Raw genomic sequence first — 24,745 nt, 5'->3', positions numbered from 1 at the left:
GTCAAACATACTAAAATCTAAAACCTAAAATGTCTTCTGCGATAATGTCATCGATGATGAAAGATATATTAGTTTCTATAACACAAAACTAACCCTAACATAATCAGTACTTGTACCTGTTTTTAGCCATAGCTGCTATTTAAACCATGTTATTGATCTAATAATTAAAGGATTCACATCTTAAGGACCTGATTTTTGCCCCATGAGCAAGGCACGTCCCCATGATGTGAATGTGTACAAGCTTTAGTCCTCACTGTGTGATAAATACCCGCCCATATAAAAACTGTTTAGACATTTTCACCCAGAGCCCGTCCCGACAGTCACTTGATCAATGTCCACCGTTTGGTCTCACTTCTGCATAATTCTTGACTAACTGGGAAATGCGCACGACTCGAATGTCCTTGGGAACCGCGTCATAGTCCGACCACAGATATTCTGGAGACAGTACTTTTGTTGGCTTGTTGTACAGAAAGTATCTGGCAAAGAAACGCACAGTAAATATACAAGGCAAATCCTAAACAGAACCAAGTCACTTGAACGTAGGAGGATGGACTTTACTTGTTGAGGTGACTCTCCTGCCACGCGGCTTCCACTCCGTTTTTAGCGTCCTCCAGGGATTTCTCATGACAGTATCTACCAAGAAAGAACATACCAATTATCAGTGCAATATGGGCAGCAGTAAAAGCATTGTTCTGGGAAAGCTTACTTGACCAGCTTGTACTTGTCCTCCATGTATCCTCCCAACACCGCTGCGGTGTAGTAGTAGTCTCCTTCTCCAAAAGGGATGTAAGCCTGAGATGTTGGCCCACTCTCATATGGAAATGGATCACGTTTTTTTCCCTAATGAGAAGTTAATGTATGTATGAAGTGAAATGTACACTAGACATTTAAGCAGAAAGTACATCGACGACACAAAAAAAGCTGTGTTATGTTTTTGTGACTCATAAACAAAATAATAAACCTTATAGTAGCCACGATGAAGCGTAGCCGTCAGTCGACTGAGAGACTCTGCTCCAAAACGGTTGTGAAAAATGCTGTCAATGTCCATCATAAAGAGATAGTCGGCTTCTTTATGAAGCTAAAGAAGCAAATGTTGTAATGTTAATCAAATGTACAATCAAGTAACTGTCTCATGTCGTTTTCTGTTGTAAGACTCGCCCAATTCTCGATTGAAACAGTGGCCCACTTCATCTTGCTGAGCACCACATCCTGCCATCTGTTTGCACTGGGAACCTCCTGGAGCGATATGTGTCTGCCAGGAGCCAGCTTCATCTGAAATATATCCATTGTCTGAAGGCTTTAAACATGTTTTTAGTCAGAGATTTCTAAATACATTTACATGGACCAAGAAGAGTATTGTATTCTGAACATGACGTCCTCTGCACCCCGACTGTTCCAGTCCTTAAAAACAGAACCGGTGCCAAAGCGCAGCCCTGAGGAGTCCCACATGCGCTGGGAACAGGTCTGACTTACTGCAATGAACACAGCTCCTGCTCCGGTCATACAGGGACCGGACAGCCCTGAACAAAGGGCCCCGGACCCCGTACTCCCGGACCCCATACTCCCCCCAAAGGGCACCTCGAGGGACACGGTGGAACAAACTCCCATGAACCCTTGAGCACCTAACGGAGAGTACAGAGCTGGTCCAGTGTTCCACGACCCGGATGAAAATGGAAGGTCTGGAGGAACAGACCCTCTGATCCCTCCTCTTAAGGAGAGACCACCACCCGGTCTGCCAGTCCAGAGGTATTTTCAAGTTAAAGAGACTTGTTTGCCAAGACAGTCCCACAACATCCGAGCTTTAGATACTTGGGACAGATCTCATCTACCAACAAGGACCTTTCCAACAACCTCCATGACGTGGACTGTTTAGTCCTCAGTCTTGGCCTCATCGGACGACATGATTTGTATTCTTTCCAGCGTAACAACCCAAGTCAACGACAAGGAAAAGGCATAATCTCTACTACTCTGTCCTACTTCTACTACAGTTCAAAATATTGCAACAAATATTGAAATTAATATAATAGTATAATACTGCTCAGTGGCCTGTAGAGGCCACTAAAGACACTGACTTCAGCTGAGCTTCAGCAGCAGAAGTGAGGGGAAAACGGGCTTATTGGACATATTATAAATATAGTTGTGACAAAAGGTAATATTAGGTTTTAATGGTCGATCACTACTTGCCTTGATTTCGCATGCCACTGGTTCAAAGCGTAAATTGCGTGATTAAAGATCATCATGTCTTCCTTTCATTTAAAAGTATGGATTCTGAATATGCATTTTCAGTACGTGTTTAGTTATATAACAATCAGATGTATTTTATATGTATTAATTCATTGTGTGTCTTACCTCTGGGACTTCCTTTTTTATCGTCTGTAAAAATGTAGTACGTCACTCTGAATCCAACAAAGAAATACTTCTCCCCTGACTCTACAAACCCTTTTATAAACCGAGTGTACCTGTTTGATCAAAAACAAATACAGAACAATAACATAGTCAACAAAACAAGACTGTTGTCCTCTTCCTCACTTGCCAACGGCTAAAACCAGCACAGCAATTCTGGGGTTGGTGTTTTTATAGATGCCGTCCACGACCACTGGATCAAAGGTTCCTTCCCACACCAGGGGCGCGTTCCAGTTTGTTACTGCGTTCACATCAGTGCGGCTGGAACGAGGAGACACAAATACTTCATCATCATCATCATCACTGAAGTACAATCCTCATGTAGCGACTCACCCGATCTGTGTGTTTGGCTGCGCGTACTTCAACCTGAAATTAACCAGACAAGAAAGTATGTAAGTGTAAGAAAGTAATAAAGTAGTAAAGTATTGTGTAATATATCTGACAAACACAAAGCAGATTACAGAACTCATCTGAAGTAATAAAGTAGTAAAGTATTGTGTAATATATCTGACTGTGATAAAATGTGAATATATGACTATATTTCTGTGATGTATTTTATCTGCATAATAGTGATATTTTATCTGCATCATTAGTCCAAGAGAAGAACGGGTGTGTGACAAACTGCATTTGTGAAGGGGTCGTAAAGATGGGCCAAAGGATGTTTACCCAGAGGGGGTGTGACAGCCCAGAGGAGTTTGGGTAATGTTTTCCCAAGGCTTGATCTCTAGGAAAAATACCAGCTGTAAAACAAGTGCCTTGATGTGAAGCTGACCAATGAGAAATGTGACCCGCCTATTCCAGAATATCTAATAAAACCAACCAGCATGGGAAAAAATGGGGTGAAACCCAGGAGGATCACGCAGGCTGCGTACCACAGCCTGCGTGATCAGTCCCGGCGTTTTCTCCCAAGCTTGCCATACAAATGTCTGATATTTCTGTGTCGTTTCATATTCTAAGTTGAATTGTGTTCTCGATGTGTTACGGAATAGCATTGGTGTATGTCTGATTCCATGACATTTTCTGGTCCTATCGAGCCGGACGACAAGCAGCCCCTTCGCGGAGATTGACGGGTGAATCGGTGAAGTCTGTGCACAGCTAAAGGAAGTCCACTTTTCCCGTGGCCGCCCATCGCACCTCATTCTCCGCGAGGAGAGCGCGTCGTTTCGAAGCAGCAGGAGAACACAGGCGACGAAGAAGGTCAGACAAAACTTTGTGCGTGAAAGAGTTAGCCATAAAACGTTTTATGCATTAGTTTGATATTTCTGAAAAATATTGTTTGGCTATTTGCCCAGTTTAGTATTACTGTGAAATATTGTTTGGCTATATGCCCAGTTAGGTATTACTGAGGAAATGCCCAGTTTGATATTACTGAGGAAATATTGTAGGCTCTTATGCCCAGTTTGATATTACTGAGGAAATATTGTAAGCTTATGGACGAGATATGTTTCTCACATAAGCAGGGAGTTTAATATTGCTGGAAAAATATTGGTTGGCTTTGTGTAGATAAGTTTCTCACATAAAAGGAGTTAAATTGCTCACCATGAGTTAAGTTTCTCACAGGAAAGAAAGTTATGATGCCTTATGTACGAGTTGTTACTGACATAAAGATGAGTGAATGTAAGCGCTGTGCACGAGCGAAGTAAGTAAGAGAGAAGTGTGAATGTGTGAATGAGGATTAATAAGTGATTAACTAACAACTGTGAATCACAATTAATCATACAAGGGTCACAAGGCGTTATTCTGAGAGATCTAAAATTTGCAGTCACGGGTGAATCATTAAACACCAAGTTTATGTCCGGAGGAATCTAATATGGAATTTTCTCTAGAAGCTTGACATTGACCGTGACTGTAAAGCAAGTAGCATTTCTCTCAGAAGACCGAGACCACATAATGCCAAAATTATCACCCCAAACTGTAAAAAGACAAAGGAAAAGTCATAAGAGGATTTTGGAGGGAGACTTCCAGTGTGCTCAGATGACGTGGCAGAGAGGGGGAGATAAGGGGGGTCAACAAGACAGGAGAATGGGGAGAAAGCACTCAGAGGACGCTCTGAATGAATGAATTAGGAACTAAACTCAGCTGGTTTAAATTTTAGGATTAGAACAAATTTGAAGGGTGTTGTTTGATTGACAACAATCAATTATAAAGATTGTATTAAACTTGATAAGAGATGAAGATGAATTCAGATTTTTATAGATGGCCAATTTTTTGGGGAATGTGATCACAGACAGGACACTTCCTGTCCCCGACATAGAAGACAAAAGTTTTTTTTTTTTTTTTTTACGGTATTGTGTTTTTTGAGTGCACAGAACAAACCTAAAAAAGATAGTCAGAGATAAGGGGCTATTGACTGGCAAAGAATCTGGAGGACTCAGGATGGAGCAGATGTTGTTATCTTTACGGATCACAGGGACACCAACAGCAACACCTCAGGGGGGGTTGACTGATGAGTAATAGGAAAAGTTAACATGAACAGGGAAAGAATTTGACATTCTAAAGGAATTACCTGAAGGATTGTGGAGATTCAATCAAGAATTGAATAGATTTAAATTAGACAATATCGTCTAAATTTAGACGCTATAGAAAATTATGAAACCAGTGATAACAGGAACTACACAGACAGAGATATTTAAACAGTGGAATCCCAGGGGATGCAGCGTTTGGTAGTTATATCAGCAGCAAGGAGAGAAAGTAAAAGCAGGTTACAAGTGAAGGTAAGAGTAAGTGAAAAGAGAGAAAGAAAGAGCAGGTTTAGAAATTTGGAAATGGGTGTTTCCTTCGTTACAAGAGGAGACAAAGACAGAGGGGAAGACAGAGAGGAAGATGCATGCGTTACAGGGAAAAGACAAAGAAAGTAGGGAACAAGGGAAAACGGGTTGATAAAATATCGTCATAAGGCGCTGGTACAGCTGGCAGCCCGGTGTAAACGCTCTCTCTTCTTTCTCACACTTATTGTGCTTTATCTCCTATATTTTGTAAATATAGTTAGTATATTTTTTTCTATTTTACTGTACGATAGGGACACGCGCTGGAATAGTTTTTTAATTCAACTGTTTTTGACTTTTTTCGGCTGGATTTGAGCGTTTTTCGTTGCGTTCGTTGTGTTGTTGTGACGTGAGCTAGCTCCGAGCGAGCCCACCAGCCCCCCCCCGCGCCCTCCGGCCGCGCTTAAGTACGGCGTATCGTCGGTACACGTTTATATACACGTTTATATGAAAGAGGAACTTCACGAACGATCGGGACACGCACTGGAATCGCTTTAAATTAACTTGTTTTGACTTTATTCGGCTGGATTGAGTGTTTTCGTCGTGTCGTTGCGATGTGTCTTGGCTCCGGCCCCGCCCCCCGGCTCCGGCCCCGCCCCCCGGCCGGCCGTACCGCGTTTACACAAAGGAGGAACTCATGAAACTGCGGAGAACAGTCGTCTTACCCGGAGATCGTCACGTTATCCCGTCGCAATACTGACCTAACCTAATACTGATGTGCAATTCTGTCGTATGTGCAATTGCTGTTGGAATTCATGTGCAATTACTGTGAAATTCATGTGCAATCTATGTGCTGTCGTGACACATATTCATGTGCAATTACTGTCGGGATCACATGAAATGGTATTTATTTATTTGTCTATGGGAGTTTTTATTTATTTATAGGAGATCTTCTACTGAAAGTGTTTTTCAGACTTCCTATAATGATCTGTTCTTCTGTATCTACCTCTGTATCTACCTGCGTTGCACCAATGAAATTTCCCCATGTGGGACAATAAAGGAATATCTTATCTTATCTTATCTTAAAAGAGACGAGCCTTATAACCAAGGAAGGTTTAGAATCATTTTGATTTTTTTATACAGATATAGACTTGCTAGAACAAACTAATACACAATGTTTGTAAAGCACCACATGAGCAGGTGTGAGAGATTGAGTTTGAAACTCACCTGAAGCACATATAGAAGATTAGCACATATTACATTAGATGGGTGACCTTATGCAGGCCACACCCACAGAGGAGATGTGAAATTGTTAATTATGTGAAGAATTCTAAGTTGGGAGTTGACCCTTATGGCTAGCTCAACGGGGGAATTATTTATATAATTAGTATAGGTTGATGTATTTGAATACACACACACACACACACACACACACACACACATACATACATACGCGTGCACACACGTGGACACCAGACATTTATAGTTTGAAACTTTTAGAGTTTGAAACATTTGGAGTTTGAAACAAATGGTGGTAAAACAGATAGGTTTGGGAAGTGTAAGATTACACACATAGACTAATTGACCCACACAGGGGGGGGGGGGCAGCACAGGGGGGGCTCAGCCAGGGATGTGACCACTGAACTGCGGAGTTGGAGTGACAGACGCAATTCCATCTCTTCCTTGATTACATCCTGGATTAGTGAACGTTGTAAACTATCTGGATTATTGAATTTTGTTTAAATGTAGAATTGTGTAGTAGTTTGAGAAATGGGCAAGGCCTTATCTCAAAAAGGAGGGATATGGACTAGTAAACAAATATTCCAAATCAATAATTACAAAAAAAAAAAAAAAAATTGTAAACAAGAAAACTGTTTGAAATACATTGAACTGTCGAAAAGACTTTGTTTATCACCGCAGCAAGATCGTGTTGGAGATGTGGTGTTTACAGAGACGAGCCAAGTGGACGGAGCCACACCGTGTCGTCCTCACACCGACCATTGGAGGGACGAGAACATGGGTGCTCTTATTACAAAGTGAGAGAAATGTCTGGACAACACAGCGGCAGAGCCATAACATCGCAGACGCAGGACTTTGTTTGTATGAGTTTTGTCCAGAGTCTACGGTAGAGTACGATACTCTGCTACAATGGACGGGAGACAGATTCTACAGTACGCAAAGTGCTATACTCTGCTACGATGAACGAGAGCCAGAGGCTACGGTGCGCAGAGTACCATACTCTGTGAAAAAGAATCAACAGTTATCATCATCACAGCGATGACGGTAATATGGGTGCTGAACACCTGTATTATGCAATCGGGACAATCGGGACAATCGATCAACATACAATGGTGTGTCACAACTGTGTATACTGGTAAGTGAAACATACACAGACCTGGAATAGAGGGAAGAAAATAAGTGATCAACTTGAAGAAAGGTTATGAAATGTATAATGTATAATGTACAATGTACAATTGACATGACAGTAGCTGAAGAAACACAATGGCATATTACACCACAGCCACTGTTGTTTACACTAACTAAGAGTGTTTTTTTTATCTGCTACAACATAACTACATGCAATGTTAATGAGATTATGAATTGAGATGGGAAATGTACCAGTTCATATGTGTCATAGGTGTGACCGAAGCGAGCAGCGGAAGAAGGTCTCTTAAGAAACCAAGCGAGAACGTATGGTGATGTGGGGACACTTGTGGGACGTTGTACCTATGTATCCCTTTTGTGGCCAGCCATGGTCATAACAAAGATCAGCATCACCCAGAACCATACCGCAGGGTCAAGGTCGAGAGGTTAGTGGACAATCTGGTTCCAGTAGCAGCTGATACAACGTATTTGATTCTATTGGGGTGTCCAGAGATGTCCCTGACGAGTCAAACTGACTGACCAGAGAGCAGCGGGTTTAAGGGCTTTCCGCTTGTACTTCTATATTTCCCATCACACCGCACAAAATTATAGACAGTCTGTTTGTCAAATTACAGAGATTGACCAATCTGACTCAAAATTTAGGACAGTAATGCAGTAGAAATGTTGTGGGCCGAGAGAAAAGAAGTGTGTTCAATGTTGAAAAATGTGCATTACTTTTTGAGTGTAAAAGTGTCATTTTAACAACAAAATGAAAGACATGTTGTAAACTGAAAAGAGTAATATGTTTGGCATATGAGATAGTGACTAATGCGTTGATAAACAGGAGGGAAATGTGATAAAATGTGAATATATGATTTTATTTCTGTGATGTATTTTATCTGCATCATTAGTCTAAGAGAAGAGCGGGTGTGTGACAAACTGCATTTGTGAAGGGGTCGTAAAGATGGGCCAAAGTATGTTTACCCTAGGGGGGAGTGACAGCCCAGAGGAGTTTGGGTAATGTTTACCCAAGGCTTGATCTCTAGGAAAAATACCAACTGTAAAACAAGTGCCTTGATGTGAAGCTGACCAATGAGAAATGTGACCCGCCTATTCCAGAATATCTAATAAAACCAACCAGCATGGGAAAAAACGGGGTGAAACCCAGGAGGATCACGCAGGCTGCTTACCACAGCCTGCGTGATCAGTCCCGGCGTTTTCTCCCAAGCTTGCCATACAAATGTCTGATATTTCTGTGTCGTTTCATATTCTAAGTTGAATTGTGTTCTCGATGTGTTACGGAATAGCATCGGTGTATGTCTGATTCCATGACATTGACAAACACAAAGCAGATTACCCAGAACTCATCTGAAGCTCTTCAGTTTTGGAGCTGTTATAAAGTGTCGGAGGTGATTGTGTTTCCGCCCTTGGCTGGGAAAAGCTTTCAAAAAGGAGAAAAGAGTTACATTTTCTTAACAACGTAGGTAAATTCCACACAATGCTGTTATCAATGTTCAGTGTTGGGAAGAACATTTATTTAGTCACTGAATACTGAATATTAAAGGGCCAGTATCTGATTTGGAACCTTGAGTTATGTTTGTGAAAAAGTGAAACATTTGAAAAAGTTAATGTCATTGTTCAGGGTTTATTCACATGACTTTGAACTGGAAGTGCTTTAAAAAAAAAATATTTTTTTTTTTTTTACACAAGAACAAAAACAACCAAGACAAGACCAGAAAGAAACACATTAGGAAGAAATTTGGAAATGAAAATGTTGGAAAGTGGAGCATTCGAAGAAAGGAATTCACTAGCAAGGACCACGCCCCCAGCTACGATGCAAAGTGTTTATTGGCCGGCGAGAAACGTGAACAACACAAATGTACAGAAGTTGATGCCGTTTTGGGGCTTCTGACGATGAGGGCTGAAGGCTCCCGGGCCCCGAGACCCCCGTCTAGGAGATAAATTAGAACAATAAGAACAATTTAAAAGGGTGTGAGGGAGGGGCACGAAAATCATGAACACAAGTGTATGTGATCTGGATGATTTAAGTAGCGTAGCTGCAGGAAGGGGCGTGGTCCTGCAGGAAGGGGCGTGGTCCTGCAGGAAGGGGCGTGGTCATGCTCCCAAACTTAAGATGACAAACTTGTCTTCATAAGTCGCACCAAGTCAATAAAAGACAAATTTATTCAAAGTCTGTTCATTGGGTCCATTTTCAAGTCGAGTCCAGCTGTGACTTTAGTATTTTTACACACAGGTGTGTGTCCAGTAGTGTGTGTCCAGTAGTGTGTGTCCAGTAGTGTGTGTCCAGTGTGTGTCCAGTGTGTGTCCAGTGTGTGTCCAGTAGTGTGTGTCCAGTGTGTGTCCAGTAGTGTGTGTCCAGTGTGTGTCCAGAAGTGTGTCCAGTGTGTGTCCAGTGTGTGTCCAGTGTGTGTCCAGTGTGTGTCCAGTAGTGTGTGTCCAGTAGTGTGTCCAGTGTGTGTCCAGTAGTGTGTGTCCAGTGTGTGTCCAGTGTGTGTCCAGTAGTGTGTGTCCAGTAGTGTGTCCAGTGTGTGTCCAGTAGTGTGTGTCCAGTGTGTGTCCAGTGTGTGTCCAGTAGTGTGTGTCCAGTGTGTGTCCAGTGTGTGTCCAGTAGTGTGTGTCCAGTGTGTGTCCAGAAGTGTGTCCAGTGTGTGTCCAGTGTGTGTCCAGTAGTGTGTGTTCAGTGTGTGTCCAGTAGTGTGTGTCCAGAAGTGTGTCCAGTGTGTGTCCAGTGTGTGTCCAGTGTGTGTCCAGTGTGTGTCCAGTAGTGTGTGTCCAGTAGTGTGTCCAGTGTGTGTCCAGTAGTGTGTGTCCAGTGTGTGTCCAGTAGTGTGTGTCCAGTAGTGTGTCCAGTGTGTGTCCAGTAGTGTGTGTCCAGTGTGTGTCCAGTGTGTGTCCAGTAGTGTGTGTCCAGTGTGTGTCCAGTAGTGTGTGTCCAGTGTGTGTCCAGTGTGTGTCCAGTAGTGTGTCCAGTGTGTGTCCAGTGTGTGTCCAGTGTGTGTCCAGTGTGTGTCCAGTAGTGTGTGTCCAGTGTGTGTCCAGTGTGTGTCCAGTGTGTGTCCAGTAGTGTGTCCAGTGTGTGTCCAGTGTGTGTCCAGTGTGTGTCCAGTATTGTCGTATGTATAAGTATGTATAAGTATGTATAAGTATGTCATATGTATAAGTATGTATAAGTATGTCGTATGTATAAGTATGTCGTATGTATAAGTATGTATAAGTATGTATAAGTACGCCTTGAAGGATATACCAAATATTAACTTTACTTAATTTTATTAAAACTGCACTTTGATATAATAAGGGAATTCCAACTAATTAATTAATCTAATTAACTTTAGATTGAATTATTTTGGTCACTCTAAGTTGTGCTGAAACTGGCCTTTTAAAATGGGGCGTGATATGAACGTTGAGGCCTTCCCTCAGTATTCTTCCAGTCGCTGTTCCATCGCACAGACATGTCCTTGGGCCTGGGTCTGCAGCTTTGTCCTTATCTAGGAATGTGGTGAGTGTGAGGCCAGTTTCAGCACAACTTAGAGTGACTAAAATAATACAATCTAAAGTTAATGTAGTTGGAATTCAATTATTATATCAAAGTGCAGTTTTAATACAATTAAGTAAAGTTAATATTTGGTATATCCTTCAGCCTCCATACTTATACATACAACATACTTGTACATACTTATACATACTTATACATACGACATACTCATACATACTTATACATATGACATACTCATACATACTTATACATATGACATACTTATACATACGACATACTTATACATACGACATACTTGTACATACTTATACATACTTATACATACGACATACTCATACATACTTATACATATGACATACTTATACATACGACATACTTATACATACGACATACTTATACATACAACATACTTATACATACTTATACATATGACATACTTATACATATGACATACTTATACATACGACATACTTATACATACGACATACTTATACATACTTTCTGCTTCATCTCAAACCTCTGATGCACATGACTCACTGCTGGAGCCTTTTGTGAAACCACGTAAGTGTATTTTTAGTCCTGGCGTGATTTGATGGTGCGATGACATCGTGCAATGACATCGTGCGGTGGAAGTCGTGTTTCCTGTAAAACGATGAGCTCATTGGGCTCATGGGACATGTTTTATTCAAAGATGATGTCATGTTTCAGGGAAGACTCCGAGGGGCCGCTCCTGGATGAGGGTCGGCTCCTGGATGAGAGTCGGCTCCTGGATGAGAGTCGGCTCCTGGATGAGAGTCGGCTCCTGGATGAGGGGCTGCTCCTGGATGAGGGTCGGCTCCTGGATGAGGGGCCGCTCCTGGATGAGGGGCCGCTCCTGGATGAGGGGCCGCTCCTGGATGAGGGTCGGCTCCTGGATGAGGGGCCGCTCCTGGATGAGGGTCGGCTCCTGGATGAGGGTCGGCTCCTGGATGAGGGTCGGCTCCTGGATGAGGGTCAGCTCCTGGATGAGGGGCCGCTCCTGGATGAGGGTCAGCTCCTGGATGAGGGTCGGCTCCTGGATGAGGGTCAGCTCCTGGATGAGGGGCCGCTCCTGGATGAGGGGCCGCTCCTGGATGAGGGGCCGCTCCTGGATGAGGGTCGGCTCCTGGATGAGGGTCGGCTCCTGGATGAGGGTCAGCTCCTGGATGAGGGTCGGCTCCTGGATGAGGGTCGGCTCCTGGATGAGGGTCAGCTCCTGGATGAGGGTCGGCTCCTGGATGAGCGTCGGCTCCTGGATGAGGGTCGGCTCCTGGATGAGCGTCGGCTCCTGGATGAGAGTCAGCTCCTGGATGAGGGTCGGCTCCTGGATGAGGGTCGGCTCCTGGATGAGGGGCCGCTCCTGGATGAGGGGCCGCTCCTGGATGAGGGGCCGCTCCTGGATGAGGGTCAGCTCCTGGATGAGGGTCGGCTCCTGGATGAGGGTCAGCTCCTGGATGAGGGGCCGCTCCTGGATGAGGGGCCGCTCCTGGATGAGGGTCGGCTCCTGGATGAGGGTCGGCTCCTGGATGAGGGTCAGCTCCTGGATGAGGGTCGGCTCCTGGATGAGGGTCGGCTCCTGGATGAGGGTCGGCTCCTGGATGAGGGTCGGCTCCTGGATGAGGGTCGGCTCCATGAGGGTCAGCTCCTGGATGAGGGTCGGCTCCTGGATGAGGGGCGGCTCCTGGATGAGCGTCGGCTCCTGGATGAGGGTCGGCTCCTGGATGAGCGTCGGCTCCTGAATGAGAGTCAGCTCCTGGATGAGGGTCGGCTCCTGGATGAGGGTCGGCTCCTGGATGAGGGGCCGCTCCTGGATGAGGGTCGGCTCCTGGATGAGGGTCGGCTCCTGGATGAGGGGCCGCTCCTGGATGAGGGGCCGCTCCTGGATGAGGGGCCGCTCCTGGATGAGGGGCCGCTCCTGGATGAGGGTCGGCTCCTGGATGAGCGTCGGCTCCTGGATGAGGGGCCGCTCCTGGATGAGGGGCCGCTCCTGGATGAGGGGCCGCTCCTGGATGAGCGTCGGCTCCTGGATGAGGGTCGGCTCCTGGATGAGGGGCCGCTCCTGGATGAGGGGCCGCTCCTGGATGAGGGGCCGCTCCTGGATGAGGGTCGGCTCCTGGATGAGGGGCCGCTCCTGGATGAGGGTCGGCTCCTGGATGAGGGTCGGCTCCTGGATGAGGGTCAGCTCCTGGATGAGGGGCCGCTCCTGGATGAGGGTCAGCTCCTGGATGAGGGTCGGCTCCTGGATGAGGGTCAGCTCCTGGATGAGGGGCCGCTCCTGGATGAGGGGCCGCTCCTGGATGAGGGTCGGCTCCTGGATGAGGGTCGGCTCCTGGATGAGGGGCCGCTCCTGGATGAGAGTCGGCTCCTGGATGAGAGTCGGCTCCTGGATGAGGGGCTGCTCCTGGATGAGGGGCTGCTCCTGGATGAGGGTCGGCTCCTGGATGAGGGTCGGCTCCTGGATGAGGGTCGGCTCCTGGATGAGGGTCGGCTCCTGGATGAGGGTCGGCTCCATGAGGGTCAGCTCCTGGATGAGGGTCGGCTCCTGGATGAGCGTCGGCTCCTGGATGAGGGTCGGCTCCTGGATGAGCGTCGGCTCCTGGATGAGAGTCAGCTCCTGGATGAGCGTCGGCTCCTGGATGAGGGTCGGCTCCTGGATGAGGGTCGGCTCCTGGATGAGGGGCCGCTCCTGGATGAGGGTCGGCTCCTGGATGAGGGTCGGCTCCTGGATGAGGGGCCGCTCCTGGATGAGGGGCCGCTCCTGGATGAGCGTCGGCTCAATGTTTGTCTTAAAATCCAAACAAGGTAAGTTTTTATTACAGTCTTAAATGTCAGAAGCGTCAGTTCCACAGTTAGGGTTAAGGACCAACGCTGACCCTGCTGACCTTATTGACCCCGCTGACCCCCGCTGACCCCCGCTGACCGCTTCAGTCTGCAGCGAGGATGGTTTAAAAGCCGCTGATCACATGACCTCGGGGGCCGGACCCTAGAACGCTTAGAACCTGAACTGAACTTCTAGAAGTCTCCAGAAGCCGGAGACGAGACTGCTGCGCCTCCTGCGGGACGAGAAGTGGAGGAGGAGTCAAGTCCATAAAAGGAGGAGCTGCGATGGTCCGAGTGCGTCATAATAAACACGTCTCTATAAATCTGAGGTCAAAGAAATTGTTCATGTTTTTATTCAGTAAAATCTGATTTATAATGACATGAAGTTAATGTTAATGTGATGTCATCGTCTCCTGATCGTGCTTTTCTCCTCCTCCTCCCCCTCCTCCTTCCCCTCTTCGCTCCTCCTCCTCCTCATTCTCCTCCTCCTCCCCCTCCTCCTTCCCCTCTTCGCTCCTCCTCCTCCTCATTCTCCTCCTCCTCCCTCTCCTCCTCACCCCTCCTCCCCCCAACTCCCCCTCCTCCTCCTCACCCCTCCTCCTCCTCCTCCCCCTCCTCCCCCTCTTCACCCTTCCTCCCCCCTCTCCTTCCGCTCCTCCTCCTCCCTCTCCTCCCCCACCTCCTCCTCCTCCCCTTCCACCTCCTCCCCCCTCCTCCCCCTCTTCTCCGCGGGAGGCTGTTGCACCACTTTGACTCTGTGTGTGCTGTGTTTTTTGCCTGGCATTACTTGGATGTAATTATATCTGGCTTCAGTCTGGCAGCCTGCGTTTCCATTAGCCCAGCGGTCACATCTGTTCCGGCGGGTTAGATATTAGCCGGCCTGCTGTGATGCTCTCCAGGCTGCCAGATCCGCGTCGCCGTCAAGATGGCCGAACAATTTAACCCGCTGTTATTCCAGTGAGTCCCGGCGATATTAGAAAGTTTAGAGCACAAGTATCGCTTTTGTGTCGGAGGAGAACAGGTGAAAACAGAAGAGCGTCGTGTGTTTGAAACAGCATTAAAGCAGGTTCCAGTACAAGCCCGGGGGGCTTGGGGGGCCCGGGGGGTTCGGGGGTCCGCCCCCGAGAGAGTCTCAATACAATAGATGTAGAAATAGATGGAGCAAGAAGTGGAGCTCCTCAGTTTTCTATGGTCGAAACCAGGTCTAAATCAGGACTAAACTTGAACTAAACCAGGTCAAAACCGTGTCTAAGTCAGGACTAAACTTGAACTAAACAAGGTCAAAACCGTGTCTAAGTCAGGACTAAACTTGAACTAAACAAGGTCAAAACCAGGTCTAAATCAGGACTAAACTTGAGCTAAACAAGGTCAAAACCAGGTCTAAATCAGGACTAAACTTGAGCTAAACAAGGTCAAAACCAGGTCTAAATCAGGACTAAACTTGAGCTAAACAAGGTCAAAACCAGGTCTAAACTTGGAGTAAACCAGGTCAAAACCGGGTCTAAATTAGGACTAAACTTGAACTAAACAAGGACTAAACCAGGTCAAAATCGGGTCCAAACCAGGTCTAAAGATCAGATTCTCCGTCCTCAGTGGCAACAGTCCTAAACGCTCATCATGCTGAAAATCCATGTCAGATTCACGTTTCAGAAACTACGATGAGGATAAAAGCACAAACACTTCTGCCACACTTTCCACTATAAACCCATAACAGATCTTGCAGTTATTCTTTCATAAAGGCGTGTCCGCGGGTGTCGGGCCCTGCTGCTCGTCACCTGCTGCTCGTCGCCTCAGACTCGGGCAGCGTCTGATGAGAACGGCCCGAGGGGAAGAAGCGGCGCTAAAATAACAGTACAGAGAAGAGGACGAGGAGGAGGAGGGGTGAAGACGAAGAGCGGCAACGACATGACCGCCAGCCCGTCACCATGGAGGATTCTATGAGCTTCTACGAGTCATTTTTAATAACCACACCTAATATAATCATGTACATTTTGCTCATATACTGAAAAAACATGTGTGAAAATAATCTAAACTGTGATTTATGACCTGTAGCGTGAGATGGAAATGACCTTGCAGCTGTTCAAAGCGGTAGAGAAGGCAAATTAAACTTAAAATTAAGTGAGAGTTAAAACAAAGCATTTAGAAGTATTTTTACCGCACAGTATATTTTGTACTAATATGTTTTTTACTTAAATGTTAGTTTTTTTTCACAGATGGATAAATATTTTGCGAGATCTTTGTTATTTTCTCTATTTTTTCTTTCTTTCTTTGCTGTTGGTTTCTTTTTTCTGTCTTTTTTTGTACTTACTGGGTTTAAGTTATGACATGCTACTGAACGATGTATGAAGTCAAGTAATCGGACGGATTTTTTTGACACAATTGACACAATAATCACAAAAACATATCGTATGTAAAGCTGCACTTCCTTTTTTGTTGTTGTCACTATTATAAAAACTATAAAAAACATCGTTATCTGGATTATACAGAGTCTAAAACACAAACGCAAATCCTTTTTATAATAAAGACAGCGGCGTTAATTAAAAAAATAAAAAAAACAGTAACAGATTTTAATCAATAATGCACTCAATTTGTGAACGTTTTGTATTTAGAAGACTTCACTCGACATAGTTGTGCTTTATTTTGTTTATAATGTGTTTAAAATGTCTCAAACATTTTACTCAAGTTAGAGTTAATGGAATAAACAAAATAGTACTCGAGTAAAAGTGAAAATACAATACAATTTCATCAAAACGTCACATACTTAAGGCTGTTAATGCAGCGTTTACTTTATTCAGACTCAAACTTGAGCATTTTCTGATCTTCATATTGAGAATCCTTTTGAGACGCAGCACGGAATCCACAGAGGCACGCGGCGTTCCTGTCTGTCCCGTCCCCCTCGAGACCCCCCGTCCCCCCGCGAGACCCCCCGTCCCCCCGCAAGACCCCCCGTCCCCCCGCGAGACCCCCCGCCCCGGGTCTAACCCCAGACCCGCTCCGCCCTGCGTGAGGCGCTCTCTGCAGAGTCTGACCCTGAATTATTCAACAAGAGCTGCCCAAATTCTGCCGAGCGGAAAACGGGACACACGCAGAGACGGTCCCAGTGAGTCCTCCAGGAGCCCAAAGGAGGACCGGGGCCAAAAAGGGACAAAACCAGGACAAAGAGGGTTGAAACATAAGACTAAACCTGGACTCAAATGGCTCAAAAAACAGTATTAAAATAGGACAAACAAGGACCAGCATGGGAGGAAAACCAGGACTAAACCTGGACTCAAATAGGACAAAAGACAGGATAAAAAAAGGATAAAACAGAACAAAAATGGGATGAAAACAAAGACTAAAACTGGACTAAAATAGGACAAAACCATGATCCAATGGGACAAAAACCAGGTCTACACCAGGTCTAAACCAGGTCTAAACCAAGTCTAAACCAGGACTAAACCAGGTCTAAACCAGGTCTAAACCAGGACTAAACCAGGTCTAAACCAGGACTAAACCAGGACTAAACCAGGTCTAAACCAGGTCTAAACCAGGTCTAAACCAGGACTAAACCAGGAGGAAACCAGGAGGAAACCAGGTCTAAACCAGGACTAAACCAGGACTAAACCAGGTCTAAACCAGGACTAAACCAGGACTAAACCAGGTCTAAACCAGGTCTAAACCAGGAGTAAACCAGGAGGAAACCAGGAGGAAACCAGGTCTAAACCAGGACTAAACCAGGACTAAACCAGGTCTAAACCAGGAGTAAACCAGGTCTAAACAAGGTTTAAACCAGGATTAAACCAGTCCTGCTTTACTCCTGATAGATAGTCCTGATATCGATGAGATGTTTTCCAGGTCAGATTGAGTCCGTTCACATTTAAACACTTTTGTGTCACATTCAGAGGAACAACAGAGAAACTGGGTCAAGGAAATGGAAATGGGTGAAGGTGATTTTCCTGTTTCTTTCACTCACAATGAAACAAGTGGAAAATAAAAGAGGCTTATTTATGGGAAACACGTAGAATATGTTTTTATTTAACTACATTTGTTGAGTTGAGTTTCAAGACAGTTATTTTCAGTATGTGATTTTTACAGTTATATTCATAATGTTGACAAAAGTTATGGTCGAAACCAGTGATTTTTGATTTGATCCGATAAAAAAACAATCTCTCTATTTTCAGGAAGTCACATTTGTGTTAGAACGCCCTCTGCTGACGGTCAGAGACACAGCGCCCTCTGCTGACGGTCAGAGACACAGCGCCCTCTGCTGACGGTCAGAGACACAGCGCCCTCTGCTGACGGTCAGAGACACACAGCGCCCTCTGCTGACGGTCAGAGACACAGCGCCCTCTGCTGACGGTCAGAGACACAGCCCCCTCTGCTGACGGTCAGACACACAGCGCCCTCTGCTGACGGTCAGACACACAGCGCCCTCTGCTGACGGTCAGAGACACAGCGCCCTCTGCTGACGGTCAGAGGCACAGCGCCCTCTGCTGACGGTCAGAGGCACAGTGCCCTCTGCTGACGGTCAGACACACAGCGCCCTCTGCTGACGGTCAGACACACAGCGCCCTCTGCTGACGGTCAGACACACAGCGCCCTCTGCTGACGGTCAGAGGCACAGCGCCCTCTGCTGACGGTCAGAGGCACAGTGCCCTCTGCTGACGGTCAGAGACACAGCGCCCTCTGCTGACGGTCAGACACACAGCGCCCTCTGCTGACGGTCAGACACACAGCGCCCTCTGCTGACGGTCAGAGACACAGCGCCCTCTGCTGACGGTCAGACACACAGCGCCCTCTGCTGACGGTCAGAGGCACAGTGCCCTCTGCTGACGGTCAGAGACACAGCGCCCTCTGCTGACGGTCAGACACACAGCGCCCTCTGCTGACGGTCAGACACACAGCGCCCTCTGCTGACGGTCAGAGACACAGGACGGTCAGAGACATAGCGCCCTCTGCTGACGGTCAGAGACACAGCACCCTCTGCTGACGGTCAGAGACACAGGACGGTCAGAGACACAGCGCCCTCTGCTGACGGACAGAGACACAGCGCCCTCTGCTGACGGTCAGAGACACAGGACGGTCAGAGACACAGCGCCCTCTGCTGACGGTCAGAGACACAGCCCCCTCTGCTGACGGTCAGACACACAGCGCCCTCTGCTGACGGTCAGACACACAGCGCCCTCTGCTGACGGTCAGAGACACAGCGCCCTCTGCTGACGGTCAGACATACAGCGCCCTCTGCTGACGGTCAGACACACAGCGCCCTCTGCTGACGGTCAGAGACACAGGACGGTCAGAGACATAGCGCCCTCTGCTGACGGTCAGAGACACAGCGCCCTCTGCTGACGGTCAGAGGCACAGTGCCCTCTGCTGATGGTCACGGTCAGAGACACAGCGCCCTCTGCTGACGGTCAGACGCATAGCGCCCTCTGCTGACGGTCAGACACACAGCGCCCTCTGCTGACGGTCAGACACACAGCGCCCTCTGCTGACGGTCAGACACACAGCGCCCTCTGCTGACGGTCAGAGACACAGGACGGTCAGAGACACAGCGCCCTCTGCTGACGGTCAGAGACACAGCGCCCTCTGCTGACGGTCAGAGGCACAGCGCCCTCTGCTGATGGTCACGGTCAGAGACACAGCGCCCTCTGCTGACGGTCAGACGCACAGCGCCCTCTGCTGACGGTCAGAGGCACAGCGCCCTCTGCTGACGGTCAGAGACACAGCGCCCTCTGCTGACGGTCAGAGACACAGCGCCCTCTGCTGACGGTCAGAGACACAGCGCCCTCTGCTGACGGTCAGATACACAGGCCATGACAAAGGTCTTTTCGTGGCCGTTTGTGGTTAAAGGTTAAATTTGACTTTATTAATTCCTTCTGTGCATTTGAGCCGCTCTTCAGTGGCTCTAGAGCACCCCCGTCAGGAGCTGCTGCTGCACAGCGCCCGGAAACAGCCCCGGTAACTATAGTAACGTGTTGCTAACGCATGAATGCAGTTTAAAGGACACTTGTATTATGCTAAATTTACCTTTTGAGCTTTTAACTGTACTGTAATGTTGTTCTCTCATCAAAACGATACCTGGAGATGTGTTGAGCCTCATTTAAACATGTTTTATTAATATTTTTATTTTTTTTCTTAATGTCAGAGGTATAAGTTTAGTGACGCAATGTTTTTAAGTCTGTAAATCATCTAAAGACCCTTAAGGTTATTTTCTGCCTCAAATGTTTAATGTAACAAATGTGTGCTTAAGCTACCGTGTCGGAGCAAGCTAGCTTTTGTCGTCAGTAGATGGCGTGCTAACACCAATCCTGATGAGGAATTGCCTTATGCTTTATGTTCCTAAGCATACGGATTAGCTAACAATTTACACGTTTTCTGACAATTTTTTAATAAGGTATTATTGTTGTGTCATTTATGTGGATTTTGGCTCTTGTTTACAATATGGTTGCTAGGTAACAGTTGTGGAATTACCTCGTCACTAATATTGTCCAGAATTGGTCATATCTTAAATGTAATCATGTTCACTATAGTCAGACGGGTCAAACGCTCTTTCAGCAGCAGAAACCCAGAGTCCAGTGACCAACAGTGACCAATCACGGACTTAGAAACTGAGCCGTGACCTTCAGGTTTCTGATCTGTTTCCAGTGATTTCCAGTGAACACTCCGAGCATAAACAAGATTCATGAAACCAGCGTGAATAAAGCAAAATACAACTCCACTTCACTGTTTTTGATAAAGAAACGATGTTATCATTATATCATGCATAATGTGTCTCCTTTAAAGTCCATATGACGGGTTAAACTACACATTTCACTAAAACGCAATAAACACGATTATATTTCAGATTTGACCAAACATTTTGCCTGTTTGTCCAAAGTTTGAACCATTTCTGTAAAGTTTATAATTGTACTTCCTGGTTGGACGTGCGCACAAATATGACACAGGTAGAGGTGATTCCACAGCTGTTACCATAGCAACCAGACTGTAAACAAGAGCCAAACTCCACATAAATGACAGAACAGTTCTGATCCGACACACAATAAGATCTTTATTTTGTCGGTTATTTTATGGTTTAAACTGAAAAGTGTCAAAAAAGTGTCTAAACTGTCTCTGTGTCGCCCACTGATGACATCACAGAGGGTTTCAGCTCTACTTCCTGTCATTTTAAACTCTTCACAAAACTTTCTTCACAAACTGCAACTTAACGGAAGTAAAACTATGATAAATATTTGCCACCGGTTCTTTACCACCAAACTAAGTCGGAATCAGAAAAAACAGGAGAATCTGTCATTTGGACTTTAATAATCTTGTACAACCGTTTGCATTAAAACTAGCGTCATCTCCGGACTCCGTCTCCTCTTCTCAGTTCGTCACAACCGCCGACAATAATTCCACTTCTAATCACATCACGAGCTTCGTACGACGCAGTGTTTTTGCCTCCTCGACTGACAAACGACGCTCGCCGGGGAACGGTCAGAGCGCCAGATTCAGTCCAGCGCCGACTCGTTTGTCCTGCCGCCCGATCCATACGAACCGCCGTGTAAACTCATCAGTCACGCTAATCGCTTTCAGCCGTTCCACCGCGATAGCTTTGTGTACGGAGCAAACAAGAGCAAACAGGAGCAAACAGGAGCAAACAGGAGCTCTTTAACGAACGGGACCGGGGCCATTACGAGACGATACACGGAGCCCATGGAAATTCATTTAATAAAATAATAATAATAACTTTTATTTATATAGCGCTTTTCAGTGACCCAAAGACGCATTTACGGCGAAATGCGACTCGGGCGTCGTGCGAGTCGCGGGAGACATTTCTGATGTTTTAATTATGCTTTTTTGGTGCCGGTTTTGCCCCTCGGCCGAAGCTCAGCCCGGGCGGTAAATGTTCGGGGAATCCTGTTTCTGTTTTCAACGCTCTGTGCCAAGTTGCGATTATTCAACCAAAATGGGTCGCACGAGTTTAAACATTCATATTTCTGCACGTTTCGCTCGAGGAACCAAAAACGTAACGTAATGTGACGTAAATCGATGAAATATTAGGAGTTTCTTTACATTTACCGCGTGTGGTCTTCGACGTAGCTTGATCAGATTAATTTTTTTCTTGTTAAGTCTGTGAATCATCTGAAGACCCTAAAGGTCTTTTTCTGCCTCAAATTTTCTATGTAACGAATGCGTGCCTACGTTACCGTGTCGGGGCAAGCTAGCTTTTTTCGTCGCGCTAACACCAATCCTGATGAGGAATCGCCTGGAGCATACGGATTAGCTAAACAATTCATACGTTTTTAATCAGGTATTATTGTTGTGTCATTTCTGTGGATTTTGGCTCTTGCTTACAGTCTGGTTGCTAGGTAACAGTAGTGGAATTACCTCTGCCTATGTCACATCTTCTGCTCATGTCCAACCAGGAAGTGACATGTGACAGGTTAAAGAACACATTTCACTGAAACGCAATAAACACCATTCCATTTCTCGACGTCGCTTGAACTCTTTGCGAAAAGTCAAATTTTGTTGTATTTATTGGATTTTTTTTCTTTTCTTGTCGTGACACGTGTTGAACAGAGCGTTAAACCTGATGCCCGTCCTCTTTCCGTTTGCCCGTTCGCTCTCTCTCGTCTCGCGTTGGAATCGATGGCTCCATTAGAGGAGTCGGACTGTCTGAACTCTAAAGCCTCCTGAACAGAGGCTTTAGAGTTCACGTGGTGGAGCTTTATAAGGATATTAAAGCTTTTGAAGACAGTAAAATAGAGGTTAAGGCAGTTTGTCCTCTGCCTTTTGACCCGAAGCTGCCGCGGTTCATCGCCCGGAAACCCGGAGGAACTGTCCACCAATTTGTGTGAGGAAATATTCTAAAATCAATAGAATTCACTTTTAAAATAGCTCCGACCTAAGGACAGTCGATTTCACGCTCTTAAAAAGACTATACTGAGCTGGAGCATTACACCATCATCATCATTATTATTATATTACCCTCGTCGATGGGACTGAGTTGTATATGTGCGTAAAAACTACAAATATATAAATACACTGCTTGTCAACTTGGATTAAACTAAGTGAATACAGTAGGTCGTCTCCTTCTGCTGGAGATGAACTTTCAGCTGAAACACAGTATTTAAACCCGACTGATGCAGATCTGAAACGACCGTGTGGAAAGACGAATCCCGTGGCACATTGGTCATGTTCAGTGAATTTTAAACCCATCCAGATATTTGAAAGCCGACATTAGGACTAGTGATGTCCCGATCAGGTTTTTTTGGCCCCAATCCGATTCCGAGTCATCTGGTTTTGAGTATCTGCCGATACCGAGTCCCGATCCGATACTTTCATGACACATTTAAAAAATGCACAAATGCAACATAAACAGGTTGTCCCCAGTTTTATTTTATTTCTTAACCCTTGAACAGTGCACCTTTCTTTGAGGCAGCTTGAATAAGAAATAATAGTGCAACATTTGAATTCAATAAAAATTGCAGCTCAACTTAAAATACCCAGCAGGCATAAGCCAACTTTGTTAACATTTTTTACATCGGAGTTATTTCTCATGAATTAAAGTACACGAGTCATACCATCGGCAAAAACAAGACCTCAGCCACACAATCTGTGTGATGCTCTGCTGTGGCAGGATCGCACGGCCCAAAACAAAACTAAAATGTCGCAATCCATTCATGCGTCACACGGAGGTGAGAGACTAATAATAACCTTGAAATGTAGAGCGCTGATCAAATGAGGTGCGATTTCAATCAAGTCTGAAACCAGGTGACCGGGCCTGATTTTCCATCACGTGATCGGATCGGATCATTCCTAATTAGGACCTTTCATGCTTTTGTAGGACAAGAATAGTTATTACTCAAAGTATTGGAATATTGATTAAAGGCGTGGATGGGGATTGAACCCATGATATTTGGTTTACGAGACCAACGCCTTACCACTTGGCCACCACACCCATACAAACTGTCTATCTAAACTAACAATACTAAACCCATTCAGACTTTCTCACACATGTAATTAAAAATATTAAACATTAAACATTAAAAACACATGTCATGTCCAATATTGGTCCAGACTCTTGAACACGGACTTTAAAAAACTGTCCTTTATTATTAGGAGACATTTAAAACAATTCTAATTTGTTTTCATGCTTTTGTAGGAAAAAGAATAGTTAGTTCTAAAAGTACATAGTGTTTAAAGGCATGGATGGGGGTTGAACCCATGATCTTTGGTTTACGAGACCAACGCCTTACCACTTGGCCACCACGCCTGTAAACAAAACCATATTCTGGAAATGTCCAAGACACTACGTCGCTTTGAGAAAAAAATACTGAAGTTTTCCTCTGGGGGGAACTACTACTGCCATGATCGATCTCTGAATGTTCTATAACGTGTAAAGACAGGGATGGGAACCTGTGACCTTTGGTTTAGTTTAGAATTCTCTCTTACAGACACAGGAGAAACACTGAACTTCACCACATATTTCTGGGACAGAGATATTTTCCTTCTTTGACCATAATATCACATTTAAAAGCACGGGTGGGGATTAAACCCATGATCTTTGCTTTACAACACCAACACTTCACCATTTGACCACCTCAGGATCTTCAGTGTTTCTCTTGTTTCTTTCAGACAAGAATCCTAAACCTGTTCAGACTGTTGAAAACCATCACTAGAAGACTTCTTTGACCGTTCTCACAAATTGTATGAAAAGCTTTTATGTTTCCATAATTGAGGCTAAAATGAGGATTTTAAGACTTTGTTGTTTCCCAAAATATGATTAGGCTCAATCCCCATCCAAGCCTTTAAATGGTATTGTGTGTTCAAAGAAGGATAATATCTCTATCCTCATCCTGCTTCTGTAGTTGCTTGTCACATTTAAAGGCTTGGATGGGGATTGAACCCATGATCTTTGGTTTACAAGACCAACACCTTACCACTTGGCCACCACACC

The 24,745-nt window shown here is 45.5% G+C and overlaps 1 protein-coding gene and 3 non-coding genes across 4 annotated transcripts; all 4 read right to left on the bottom strand.

Moving 5' to 3' along the window:
- Window positions 1-300: 300 nt before the first annotated feature.
- Window positions 301-11,316, bottom strand: LOC140359106 (globoside alpha-1,3-N-acetylgalactosaminyltransferase 1-like). The gene is made up of 9 exons (XM_072443977.1): window positions 11,312-11,316; window positions 2,530-2,706; window positions 2,359-2,459; window positions 1,461-1,468; window positions 1,159-1,272; window positions 962-1,078; window positions 707-840; window positions 559-633; window positions 301-476 (listed from the first exon to the last, which is right to left on the bottom strand). Exons 1-9 carry the CDS (start codon window positions 11,314-11,316, stop codon window positions 329-331), a joined length of 879 nt encoding a protein of 292 aa, XP_072300078.1. The 3' UTR covers window positions 301-328.
- Window positions 11,317-23,674: 12,358 nt separating this feature from the next.
- trnat-cgu (transfer RNA threonine (anticodon CGU)) lies at window positions 23,675-23,746 on the bottom strand. The gene has a single exon. It is a non-coding gene; the product is annotated as a tRNA-Thr (tRNA).
- A 243-nt stretch (window positions 23,747-23,989) lies between these two features.
- Window positions 23,990-24,061, bottom strand: trnat-cgu (transfer RNA threonine (anticodon CGU)). Its single transcript has one exon. It is a non-coding gene; the product is annotated as a tRNA-Thr (tRNA).
- A 612-nt stretch (window positions 24,062-24,673) lies between these two features.
- On the bottom strand, window positions 24,674-24,745 carry trnat-ugu (transfer RNA threonine (anticodon UGU)). The gene has a single exon. It is a non-coding gene; the product is annotated as a tRNA-Thr (tRNA).

This window comes from Eucyclogobius newberryi, unplaced genomic scaffold (assembly GCF_026437365.1).
Source record: "Eucyclogobius newberryi isolate DKJ021-1_F unplaced genomic scaffold, fEucNew1.0.hap1 SCAF_14, whole genome shotgun sequence".
NCBI lineage: Eukaryota > Metazoa > Chordata > Actinopteri > Gobiiformes > Gobiidae > Eucyclogobius > Eucyclogobius newberryi.
Note: the sequence above shows the minus strand (reverse complement) of the source record. Positions and strands in the feature narration are given on the sequence as shown.

Coding starts and splice junctions, on each gene's coding strand:
- LOC140359106 (XM_072443977.1), bottom strand. Junction 841..961: donor TTCATCGTGGCTACTATAAG/GTTTATTATTTT, acceptor ACTTCTCATTAG/GGAAAAAAACGTGATCCATT. Junction 634..706: donor GACAAGTACAAGCTGGTCAA/GTAAGCTTTCCC, acceptor CTTTCTTGGTAG/ATACTGTCATGAGAAATCCC.